General features: G+C 72.8%; 2 protein-coding genes across 2 annotated transcripts; both read right to left on the bottom strand.

The window, feature by feature from the left end:
* Positions 1–1,307: 1,307 nt before the first annotated feature.
* On the bottom strand, positions 1,308–5,915 carry ZNF512B (zinc finger protein 512B; the record flags this gene model as incomplete). The annotated part of the gene is made up of 16 exons (XM_084259731.1): positions 1,308–1,577; positions 1,735–1,833; positions 2,065–2,127; positions 2,319–2,420; positions 2,527–2,721; positions 2,859–3,029; positions 3,109–3,207; positions 3,307–3,399; positions 3,483–3,607; positions 3,692–3,838; positions 3,916–3,987; positions 4,084–4,310; positions 4,389–4,993; positions 5,108–5,236; positions 5,469–5,611; positions 5,792–5,915. The coding sequence occupies 16 exons, from the start codon at positions 5,913–5,915 to the stop codon at positions 1,308–1,310; spliced, it is 2,664 nt and encodes an 887-aa protein (XP_084115857.1).
* Positions 5,916–8,331: 2,416 nt separating this feature from the next.
* On the bottom strand, positions 8,332–11,475 carry SAMD10 (sterile alpha motif domain containing 10; the record flags this gene model as incomplete). The annotated part of the gene is made up of 5 exons (XM_084259741.1): positions 8,332–9,393; positions 9,531–9,671; positions 9,860–10,031; positions 10,101–10,282; positions 11,385–11,475. The coding sequence occupies 5 exons, from the start codon at positions 11,473–11,475 to the stop codon at positions 9,371–9,373; spliced, it is 609 nt and encodes a 202-aa protein (XP_084115867.1). The 3' UTR covers positions 8,332–9,370.
* Positions 11,476–12,171: the final 696 nt, after the last annotated feature.

The raw sequence follows: 12,171 nt of genomic DNA, 5'->3' as shown, positions 1-12,171 counted from the left end.
AGGGGGCTAGGGGTGGCCGCTGAGCACTGCCTCCCTGAGCAGGACAGAAGCCCAGCCCAGTCCCAGCCCCCCCTTCGGCACCAGGACACCCTTAGCACCAAAATGTCAGTTATGAGTTTTTGTATAAAAAACAATTAAAAAAAAAAAATGGTGGTCACTTGTCACAGCAACAAGACCTGCACCCACTACACCCCGGAGACGTGCCCATGGGCAGACATCAAAATTCACATGTCCAGGACCCGCACAGCCGCGCCCTCAGCCCCCCACCCCCCCGCGGAAAACAGCCTTTGTCCAATCCCAGGACCGAGCGCCAGCCCCTCCCCACGGCACTTGCATGGTGGGGCCCTGGGGTGCTGCGATGGCTGCCACCTCCAGGGGCCTGTGCTCCTGCCTCATCTCCACTCAGCCCAGACAGAGCTGCCTTCAGCACCCCAAAAAGAGCCAAGACAGGGCCCCGAAGCTGCCACGCGGTGGAGCCCCTTCCCTGGCCTTCAGCTCTCCCTATCGAGACACAACCAGAAACAGTGGCAGGGGAAGGGGCTTCGGGGGTCCCCCAGCAGCCATGCCCTGCCAGGTCTGGCCATCCCAGCTCCTCACCCACGTGCTCCCCAGGGCTGGCAGCCAGGCAGCAGGTGGGCAAGCCGGAGCCCAGCTCCCCAGCAGGGAGCCTCACTGGGGTGTCCAAACTCCCCCCCACAATAGACACAGGAGGGGGGGGGAAGCGGGGAGGGGAGGCCTGGAGAGGTAGAGAACAGACGCAAGAGCAGGGCGGGGAGGGGCGCTGGGGTCCCCGGGCAGCGTCAGACTCAGGCCGTGCCAGTAGGTAGCTGGCAGCATGGGCCCCAGTGTCAGGGCAAGGCGCGGCTGCTCAGGAGCCTCCTCAACCAAGAACCATGGTCCCTGGGGACCCCCAAGCTAGGGGTTGGGATGGGGGTGGGGCACAGGGTCTGGGGAGGGTCCAAAGCCACCCGCCCGCTCTGCCTGCCCCAATGGTGCCAAGGCCCGGACCACAGACTCTCCCTGGCCCTTCAGTGCCGCCGCTGCACTGCCCAGCGTGCTGCCTGGGGCAGGGCAGGCCCTCCAGGCCACGGCGCTCGGCCACCCGGCCTTCCCTCAGGCCAGCCAGCGTACCCTTCAGTTGCCACTGGGGGAAACGGGGCTGGCTGCCCCACTGGACAGGCAGGCAGGCAGGCAGGGGAGGGGTGCAGACTGCAGGCGGGGAACCCCGGGTTGGCTACCTCTGCCCGGGACAGAGCTGGGCTCGGCGGCCTGGGGGCTTGGCCCCACCCACCTGCCAGTGGCCACCTTCACTTCTCAGGGGACTTGCCGGCTCCTGTCTTGCGGCCAGTGGAGCCCCGCGCCCCCTTGTCTCTCCCTCCTGGGGGCCAGTCGTCCCGGCGGGGGGATGTTGTGGGCAGGGGGTCCTCGGGGGGCCGCTCCCTGGGCTTGCGGCCCCGCTTCCTCCCACCTGCCACACTCCTCGCCTCGGCCTCGGCCTCCGAGGCCTCGGCCCTGGGCACCGGAGGGTCCCGGCTCCTGTGTTTGGGGGGCGGGTCTGCTGAGGTGCGGAACCAGTTCTGCGGACAGACCAGGACGGGATGGGGCGCTGAGGGCCGGGGCTCCTGCTTGGGGCGGCAGGGTGGGCCCAAGGCTGCAGGACTCTCACCCTGGGCCACTGGCTCATGCCCGCCCGCCCGCCTGCCCGCCTGCCGTCCTCGCCCGCCACCTGCCCACCTCCGCGTGGGTCTTCAGAATGTGGTACTTGACGCCGCTCTCCGAGCTGAACTCCTTGGGACACAGCAGGCAGCAGTACTTCCCCACCCGGTGGTCCCCCTGTGAGGGGACGGCCAGTTCAGACCCACCGGCCCAGGGCTCGGGCGCCGCAGCACCGACCCCGAGGGACCCTCCCCGTGACCACGTGTGTCTGGACGCGGGCTTGGGGGAGGGGGGCAAGCAGAGCTGGGTCTGGGAAAGGCCCCACCCCCTCCCACGGGGTGAGGAGCTGGCAACTTGGGGTGGGGCTCAGGGCGGGGGCTGCCCATGGGGTGCAGGCCTGGCACTGACCTTGCTGCAGCTGGCGAGGTGCGCCTTGAGGCCAGACACGCTGGAGTAGATGGCTTCGCAGCACTAGAGGGGCAAGCATGGGCAGGGTCTCCACAGGGTGCCAAGAGTGCGCCCCTTGCCCCCAGCAGGGGACCCCGGACCTCTGTGAAGGTCCAAGCCGCACTGCAGAGGGGTCTGCCGCTGAGCCCCCAGACCCCCGGAGCCCGAGGAGCGGTGCGCCAGAGGGCCCCCCAGCCGCCCGCCACCCAGCTCACCTCGTTGGGGCAGTTGACATGACCCTTGTCCTTGACCTGGCTCTTCCACGCCTCCAGCAGCTGGGGGTTGAGCGCGGGGAGGCCTGGCCGCGTGTAGTTGAGCTGCAAGAGCAAGTGGGCCCAGGGCGGGTTCGCCTGAAGGGCTGCTCCAGACCCCACCACCCTCCACACGGGCAGGGCTGTCCCGCCGAGGGCCAGCACGGCTCACCCGCGCGGTCTCAGGCACCAGGTCGTCCTTCATCCGCCGCTTGGTCCAGTCTCGGGCCAGCTCATCCTCTGCGATCTCCTGCAGGTGGAACACGGCCACCTGGGCAGATGTACGGCGGACTCGGCCGCTGGGGGTCCGCTCGATGCCCAGTGAGGCTTCCGCCTCGGGGGGCTTGTCCTCAGCCTCCTCAGGGGGCTGCAAGGCAAGGAAGCGGGGTCAGCAGCGGGAAACTCGGGGACCAGAGTGGGATGCACCGGCCGGCAGACAGGGACCAACCAGAGGCGGGGGCCGCGTGCGCCTGCGGGGGTGGGAGGGGTGGTGAGCCAGCTTACCGGGGCCGTGTGCTCCGAGCGCACGTGATAGTCGTGGCCGGCCTTGGAGCGGTAAGTCTTGCCACAGTGGACACAGGGGAAGGAGGGGCTGTCCGCCTCACAGGGGGGCTTCCCGCAGCGCCGTTGGTGGTACTGGTAGCCCATGAGGCTGGAGAAGGCAGCCCCACAGCCCTGGGGGCCCAGGGCAGGGTGAGCAGCAGCAGGGCCCGTGCCCGCCCCGCCGTGGCCCCCGCCCAGCAGGCACACTGACCTCCTGGGGGCAGCGCAGCCGCCCCATCTGCTTCAGCACCTTGCGCAGCCGCTCCCGCTCCTCCTGCTCGCTCCCCTCCGAGGCGTCGGCGTCAGAGGGCTGGGGGCGAGGCCGGCTTCAGTGCCCGCCCCCCGTGAATGGGCAGAGCAGCCCCGTGCGCGGGCACCCCCGTGGCGGGCCGAGCGCCAGGGCGCATACCTTGGCGCTGTGCTCCGCCATGGTGTGGTAGTTGAGGCCGGCCTTGGACTTGAACTGCTTCCGGCAGTGCTGGCACTTGAGGGCGTCCTGCAGCTGCACACACAGCCCGCTGAGCTCCGCCTGCCTGCCCACCACCCACCCACCCGCCCACCCACCACCCCGCGACCCTGCCTCACCTTCTGGCACACCTCCATGTGCTTCCGGAGCCCTGCCAGGGTCTTCCGGGTCACCACGCCGCAGGTGGGGCACACGGCCTCGCCCCGCTCGTGGATGGCACGCTGCCACTGTTCCTCGGGGCCACCTGCGGGCAGGCCAGGCATCAGCGGGGCCCGCGGACGAGCCTGCACGCCCAGAGACCCCGCCTGGGCCATGCCGGCAGCCCCACCTGGGGCTAGGTGAGCCGCAGGGGCTGGCGCCTCCTTGCCACCAGCACCCGGGGCCGGCGGCACCTTCCTCCGCGTGTCATCAGGGCCCGGAGCCTCCTGCTTCTTGGCACGGTGGGCACGGGACTTGTCCTCCGCCTTGGCCAGGCCTGCGAGTGCAGGGTGGTGGGTGTCCAGGCGCACGTGCTCCCGCCGGCCCCGTGGGCACCCGGCTCGCCAGCCTCACCTTTGAGTCCAAAGGTCCCTGAGATGGAGGGCTGCTCCCCGGTGAACTTCTTGGGTGTTTTCTGTTTCCTTCCTGACTCGGGGGAGAGAAAACGGGGCCGAGACGTTGGTCCAATAACCGCGGGGCGACGTGGCTGCCTGCCCCCTGCCCGCCCGGCGCGTCTCTTACTGTGCTTCGTCCGCTCTGCGCCGTCCTCGCGTGGGGACGCGGGGCCTGGGGTCCGCGGTGCCTCCTTGGCTCCCGCGGGCCTGCTGCCCGGAGAGAGGGGGCCGCTGCCGGGGTCCAGGCTCAGCGGCAAGGCAGAGCAGTGGGCAGTGCTAGGCGGGCCACAGCCCCCGTTCTCCGGCCTGGCCTGCTTGGCCGGGAGGGGGCAAGCATCTGGGCCATCGGCAGCCCTGCGGGGAGCAGGCTCGGTGAGGGCAGGAGGCACCCACCCCACCCCCTGCAGCCCAGCCTGGCCACGGCGCCTGTACCTTTTCTTACCGCTGCTCCTCCCGGCCGTGCGCGGGCCTTTGTGCTCCGGTTTGGGCAGCAGCACCACTTTGCACGGCGTGGAGTGTCTGCTGATGGCGATGGGCCTGCTGACCGTCACCGGCTTGCTGACCACGATGGGCCTGCTGACCGTCACCGGCTTCACGACTGGCACGTGTTTCGCGACCGTCACAAGCTTTGTCATGGGCACGGGCTTGGTGACCGGCACAGGCCTGGTGACCGGCAAAGCCTTGGTGACCGGCACGGGCCTGCTGACCGGCACTGACTTGGTGACCGGCACTGGCCTGCTGACTGAGACAGGCTTGGTGACCGGCACAGGCCTGCTGGCTGAGACAGGCTTGCTGATGCCGATGGGCCTGCTGACCCCCACTGGCTTGCCCATAGTGACCGGCTTGCTCACTCCGATGGGCTTGCTGACCCCCACAGGCCGACTGATGGTGACCGGCCGGCTGACTGGCCCAGGCTTGGGAGCAGGCAGGGGTCGATCCACGTGGTTCCAAACCTGGTGCTTCTCCAGCTGGGTCTTGGAGGTGAACGCGGCCTCGCAGAAGGGGCAGGGAAAGGCTCGCCTCTCCGAGACGGCGCCCTGGGGGAGAGGGCAGGCTGGGGCGGGCCGCAGGGCCTCTGCCCAGGCACACCCATGGCGACAGCTGGGGCAGGGCGGGCCCCCGGCTTGCTCTTCCCAGCCCACAGCCCTTACCCCTTGGCACCGCTGGTAATGGTACTTGAGCCCGTAGATGCTGGGGAACTCCAGCCAGCACCCTGAGTTTGGGCACTTCACCCTTGAATGCGCCTTGAATTCATCTTTCCACTGGTTCATCAGGGAGAGCTGGGCGTGGGAAAGGCCGCTGCTGACCCCGCAGCCTCCCAGGCCTCGGCCAACCCGGGCCCCAGGCACGGCTCCCTCCCTGGGCCTGCGGAGTGGACGGCCCGACCCGGGGCCACCATAGCAATTCAGAACACCTGGGCCTGGCACCAGGTCACACTCAAACCCTGGGGGCGAGTGTGGGCAGGGCGGGCCCGCCAGACCCAGCACCTCCCACCCCAGCCCCGGGGCTCACGGGAATGTCTCGCAGGGCCTGGGTCTCAGCTCGCGGACGCCCCTTTTTCTTCCCTTCTGTCCTGTCACTGGTTGGACTTCCCGGGTCCAAGCAGAGGGGAGCCTGGCCGGGCATGGTTTGCCCGCCGCGGACCACAGACGTTGCTGCAGCACAGGACAGGCCAGACTCACCCACCGCTCCGGGAGCACCACCCACTGCGGCCTGAGCCAAGCCCTGGGAGCCCACCTGGACACCCAGGAGCGCAACGTCCAGGGAGGTGGCCCACACCCAGCCCCGGCTTCCCAGGACAGCCTGGAAATGACCCTTGGTCTGACGCCTCTTACCCAGCTTCGGAGGGTCATGCAGCACGGAGAGTCGGACCTCGCCCCGGCCGCCGCCCTTCCCAGGCCCACTCCTGCTGGACCCTGTGAGCCGGCGGCCTCCTCCAACACAGAAGGGGTCGGTCATCTCTGCAGAGCAAGGGGACGGCCCGTGAGGCCCAAGGGGCCCAACTTGGAGACGGGAGGCGCGGCCCTGCACCCCATGCCCGCCCGCCCATCCCCGCTCGTGTGCCCAGCCGGGGCCTCCCTGGGCGACCCTGAAGACACTGCTGGACGCCAGCTCTGTCCTGACACCCTCAGCAGCAATCTCGCACCACCACATCCCCAGACACAGCCCCACCGGCTCTGGAACAAGCGTGAGGGCAGTCGGGGGGCCAGTAGCTATGCCAGGGAGGCAGCCACCACAGGCTGTGCCACCCAGCAGCCCGACGCTTTCCTCCACGGCTTCCCCCACCCCATGGCAGCACCCCTGAACCCTCCACAGGACACAGACACAAGCCAAGATGGCCACAGAGAACCCCTGAACTATACCCCGCGGCAAGCACCCCTGGTCCAACCCAGCCCTGAGCTCCCGACCGCGCAGCCGGGCCTTGCACACGCCCGCCCCAGGCCTGTGGGCCTCGCCGGGAGCCGCCAAGCTCCGGCGGGCCGGCTCTGCGGGGGGACCTGCTGGCCCCCTCGAGGACACCAAGGCCCAGCGGAGTTTGCAGGGTGGGGTGACCCCCCGGAGGCCTGGGCTGCCGTGGATGGGAGGAGCTGGAGGGGCTGCTGGCCCAGGAGGGTCCGGAGACCTCTGGGCAGGCGGAGGTCGGAGGGCAGGAGAGTGGGCGCCCGCCGCGGGGGCACCACATCCGGGCCTGGGGGGGCGGCCTCGGGGGTCCCCGCAAACTTCCTGGGAAGTCCTCGCGGCGGCTCCGGGAGCGCGCGGACAGCAGCCGCCCCGCGCCGGCCCCGGCCCTTCTCCGCAGGCGGCGGCTGCAGAGCGGCGGGTCGGGTCGGGTCGGGCCGGCCGGGGCCTCCCGGCCTGCGGGCCCGGCCGCGCGGGGGGGGCCGGGGCGCGGGGGGGGCCGGGACGCGGGGGGGGCCGGGGCGCGGGGGGGGCCGGGGCGCGGGGGGGGGGCCGGGGCGCGGGGGGGGCCGGGGCGCGCGGCGGGCGCGGCGCGGGGCGGGGCGGGGCGGGGCGGGGCGGGGGCGGCGGGCCGGGCTGGCCCCGGGCGGCCGCGCACCCACCTGTCACCGCGGCCGGCCGCCCGCGCGGGCCGGGGCCCGAGGCACTGAACCAAGATGGCGCCTTTTCCTGGAGGGGCGGAGGCGGCGCGCGGCGCGGCGGGGGTCGGGCGCCGGGGCGCGGCGCGGCGGGGGGCGCGGCGGGGCGGGGGCGCGGCGGGGCGGGGGCGCGGCGGGGCGCGGCGGCCCGGGCGCGCTTACCTGCGGCGCCCAGCGGGCTGCGCCGGGCCGGGCCGGGCCGGGCCGGGCCGGGCCGGGGGCGCGGGGCGCGGGTCCGGGTCCGGGCGGCCGGGCTGCGCCGCGCTGCGCACATGCGCGCTCCGCCCCGCCCCCCCCAGCCCCGCGCGGGGCGGCGCGAACTCTCGCGGTATCCTGCGCGCGCGGGGCGGGGCGCGCGGGGGAAACTGAGGCAGGAGCCGCGCGGCGCGGCGCGGGGCAGCCGAGGCCGCGGGGGCGGGGGGCGCGCCTGCCCGGCCCTGCCGCGCACCCCTGGGGCTGCTGCCCAGCGAGGGTGACGGCCCCCGCAGGGCCAGGACCCTGCCCTCGGGGCGCCCGCCTGACTCTCCTCTCCACCCCGCCCCGACCTGGAGCAAATCGGGCCCCGCTGTCCCGTACAGGCGCCCACAGGCCTGGGCCCCCGGACCAGGGGCTGTCCTCCCCCCTCTGCCATGCCCAGCAGGGGACTGACCTGCTGCCAGGCCCGTGCCCGGGGCCCATGTGCGGGCAGGGCCAGGAGCGGGTCTGGAGCAAGCTCCAGGCCACGGGTCAGCTCCGGCCATGGGTGTCCGGGTGCTGCCTCTGATGTCCTGTGTGTGCCCAGGTGCTTTATGGGTACACGTCAGGCACCACTGCTCCTGGGGACCCCAGGAGATAGCCGTGTGGCATACCTGGAGGCCGGGAAGCCCATGTCTGGGAAAAGGGCCTCTGTGGGGGCCCTCGGGGGGGGGACAAGCGTCGCCACTTGATGACAGGCCGCATGACAAGGAGTGGGGTAAAGGCATTCTGGGGCACCCCCGAAGCGGGGGACAGTCTACCTGCACCTGAGTCGCTGACACACCCCGAGGGGTACCAGGCTGTGTTGGGGCCCCTGCCCTGGTGCCCAACAGAGCTGTGGTCCCGGTACCCAGGCCTGGACCAGCTGGAATGTGCCGCCGCTGCCCCCTGGAGGCCCCAGCTGGCCGCAGCGAGTCCCCAGTCCCTCCTTCCCACCTCCCCCCCACTGGACACCACACTCCTGGCGCTGAAGAACCACGTTTATTTCTGGAGTCTTGTTTGTTCTCAGAATATAAAAAAGTGACATAGAGCAAAGAGTTGGGTGAAGACAGGACAGGGAACAAGCAGCGACAGGAAGGGCCGCGGAGAGGGATGGCACGTGGGCACCATGGGCAGGGCCACACGGCAGCCGGACAGGACGCCAGGACATGGGGCTTCCCGCGGACAGATGGGTGGGGGCACAAGCCAGGTGTCCAGCGGCACTGACCAGCCTCCTGGTGGCTCCAGGCACGGGCCAGGACTCAGCCTCACGCCCACCCCAAGGTTTCCAGAGTCGGCCCCAGTGGGAGCAGGAAGCAGAGGAGCTGACCGCCCGCTGCCCTCACTGTCTCTCTGCAGCTGGCCCACGGACCCAGCTGCCGGGTGGGGGCACGGGGCTCCGCCACCAGCTTCCCCTGGGAAGGGGAGTGGGAACCCCCACCCAGGACTGTGCCCCAAAGGTGGTCTCTGTGAATCTGGAAACCTACCTGACGGAGCCGGGCCCCTTTGCACCCACTAGGTCTCGGGCACTGGGGCACCCCTGGGCCCCTCTGGCCTGGGTTTTGTGAGCTGTGGGCGGAAGCGCCCGGCAGCTGCCCGAAGACCTCGCTGTGGCAGCTGCAGGGCCGAGCAGGAGAGGAGCACAATCCAAAGGGTGTCTGGGCAGTTCGTCCTACCCATGTGGTTAGGCCTCTGGGTGCCAGGGAGGGCGCAGAGCTGGACCGGAGGGAGGGCAGGCAGGCCTCCCGCCTTGGGAGAGGGTGGACACCCAGAGGACGTGTCTCAGCAGGCACGAGGCCTGGGGGTACGGGGAGGGGTCTGGGGGGCGGCTGAACCCAGCTCTGGCTCCAGGTGACCGCCTGCATGCTGCCAGCAGCACCAGCACCGGGCTGCGGCTCTGCCCTGGGAGCCGCCCCCATCCCAGGCACGGCCCAGAGGGCACCGGCAGAGGTGGCTGGGGACGACCCTCCCCATCCCACCTGGCTGTGTTTGGCGCCGGCCCCAGGGCCCCTGCAGGTGTGGGGGCCGCGCAGCCAGGTCCGCCCGGTCCTTGCCGTGGGCGCCGATCACAGTGCTGGGGTCTGGGCCAAGCCTCGGCGGCGGCTAGGACGCATTTCCGAAGGAAGCTACGGGGCGCACAGGGGTGAGCAGCGGCCCAGCTCTCCAGCGCGCCCTGCAGGGCCCCACAGTTGCCCGTGAGCCCCGCCCACCCTTCTTCAGGGACCTCCCAGCCCCCCTGGGGCGCCCCTGGTCCCCCGCTGACCTTGGCTGAGCAGCTGCAAGCTCCGCCCCTCCTCGCGCACCTGCAGGCGCAGCACCTGCTGCAGCACCTCCTGCCGCTGCGCCTCCTGCGCCAGCCCCATGCGCCGCAGCTTCTCCGCGTCCAGCCGCAGCAGGGCCCGGCCTGGGGGCAGAGCCAGCGTCAAAGGGCAGAGGGGCCGCAAGGGGGGGCGGGTCGCGGGGGGGTGGGAACGGGAAAGCGGGGGGAGGAGGGGAGGGCAGGGGACGGGCGGGGAGGCAGGGCTGAGGCCGAGGCCGGGCGGGGGAGGCGGGGTGGGGGCCGGGGGCCGGCCTGGGGGGCGCGGGGCGCACCCGTGATGGCGTGCTGGGAGAAGGCCTCCACGTAGACGAGGTAGTTGTGGGGACAGTGCTTCTTGAGCCACTTGCAGACGTCCTGCTGGCTCCACAGGACCACGGGCCTCGTCAGGCTGCCCAGCGAGGGGCTCGTGTGGTAGAGACCGCCGTGGTCGGGGCAGAGCCGGCCCTGCGGGGAGGTGGGCGGTGAGGGGGGCGCGGCCGGGGCGGGCGAGAGGGGGGGGCGGCGGGCGGGTACCTGGGCGGCCTCGGTGCCCGGCTGCTGCAGGAGCTTGACCGGCCGGCTACCGGCTGCCCGCTGGCTTCGGGGGTCGTGCCACGTGAGGCTGGTGCCCGGGGTCCGCGGCAGGGGCCGGGGGATGCTCTCAGCCGACACCGTGTGCTCCAGGAGCGCGCGGCAGAAGCTGAAGTGGGCGGCGGCTGCGGAGCAAGGGAAGTGGGTGCCAGGGCAGGGCGTGGTCCCTCCACCAGCTCCCTGCGCCGCGAGGAGAGCTCCTCCCAGGTGGGGGCTCCCAAGCCCCCAGAGGACGAGGGACGTGGTGTGCAAGCAAGAGCTGTTGGGGGACCCCAGCCCCAGGGCCAGTGCGCAGCGGTCCCCCTCCCAGCAGATCCTGCCCCACGGGCGAGCACGGCCTGCCCTGGCCAGCCTCCGCCAGGCAAGGGGCTGTCCGGAGCGCCCTGGCCTTCCTGCCCACCGGCCGCCACAGGCCAGGCCAGGCCGCACACAGGAGCCACCTGCTGGGGACAGCCCTGTGTCCGGGAGGCCCCCTGGGGCAGGAAGACCCTGTGGGCACGATGCCTGGGGGCACCCCTAGCTGAGGATGGTCCCTCACTAGCAGCATCTTAAGTCACGCTGACCAGCGCCCCAGGACACCTCCGAGTCCTCACACTCCTCGGGGGACGTCTGGCTGACCCTCTGGGCCCTGCTGCCCTGGCCTCCCCGTCACCCAGCAGATGGCAGTGTCCTCTGGGCAGTGGAGAGACCAAGGACACAGTCCCCCCTAACCTGAGGGGCTTGGGGCTGGGCCTGACAGGCCTCGGTACCGGGCAGGACCTCAGACAGCAGCTTCCTGCTCCCCCAACTTCCCGGACTCTAGGGACCCTGGGACAGGCACCGGGTCACACCACCTGCCAGCCGCCCCGCCCATCTCCTGCTCGTCCTCGGGGAGGGGTCGCCATCCCTCCCTGGGTCCCTCCCAGACCCCACGCCCAATGCCAGGAGCAAAGGGGGCGGGGGCGCGCAAGCCGGCGTCGGCCCCACAGCCGAGCAGGGGCGGTTTTCTCCACGGCAGGGGAAGGGGCCGCAGTGTGGAGCCGGCCGGGGTAGGACGGCGCCGTCAGCTCCCGCAAGCCAAGGGCGCGCCGATCCCAAGGCCTGCGCACCCCCGGAAAGGACAAAGATACCGGAGACCCCGTTCGGCCAGGACGCGCCCCCCTTCCACCCGCCGCGCCGCTCCGAGTCCGCCGGGTGGCGACCTGGACCCTCTCGGTCCCGGAGCCTCTCCGGCCCCGCCCCGCTCACCGTCCGCATCGCGGCGCTCCCCGAGGCCCGCGCGCACGGCCCCGGCGCGGCCCCGCGGGGGGCTCAGCTTGGTCCGCAGCTCCGTGAACATGGGGCCCGCGGGGCCCGGCCCGAGCACACGCCCCTCGCCGGGCGCAGGCGGCCCGAGTGGCGGCGGGGAGCGCGCGCCGCCGCCCCGCCCCAGCCGGCCCCGCGCCCGAGCCGGTCCCCGCGCCCCCGAGTCTGCGCGGCGAGGCACCTGCCGCCGAGCCCCGCGCCGGGCGCGCTCCGGGAGCGCCGAGGTGTGGCGGCGGCGCGCGGGCCGCGGACGCGGCGGGTCTGCCGGCCAGGGCCGTGGGCGCCGGGCGCCCTACCTGCTCCGGCCCGCGGCCCGCGGGGAGCGGACGCCCCCCCAGCACCCCTCCCTACCCCGCCTCGCGGGCGGGCTCGCCGGCCTTTGTTCCCACGCCCCGGGAGTGCCCGCGGGGGGCCGCCGCCCGCCCCCGCCCCGCCCCGCCCGCGCCCGCGCTCGGGGCAGCCGGGGCCTCGGTCCCGCCCGCCGCGGCCCCGGGCGGCTCGGCGCGCGGGGGGGGCCGCGCTCGTGGCCGGGCCGGGGGCGGCGCGCGGGGCGACCCGCCCCCGAGGGGCCGGGGGCAGTGGCCAGGCCCACGCGTGTGCGAGCCGCCGGGGCGGCCGCCCGCGCGCCCAGCAGCCCGGCCCGCGCCGCGCACCCCGCATGCGCGCCGCCGCCTTCTCGCGCGCGCCCCGCCGCTCGGGGCCGGCCGGGAGGGGCGCGGGGCCGGGGGCC

The sequence above is a fragment of the Talpa europaea genome (assembly GCF_964194135.1).
Source record: "Talpa europaea genome assembly, contig: HAP1_SCAFFOLD_77, whole genome shotgun sequence".
NCBI classification, from domain to species: domain Eukaryota; kingdom Metazoa; phylum Chordata; class Mammalia; order Eulipotyphla; family Talpidae; genus Talpa; species Talpa europaea.
Note: the sequence above shows the minus strand (reverse complement) of the source record. Positions and strands in the feature narration are given on the sequence as shown.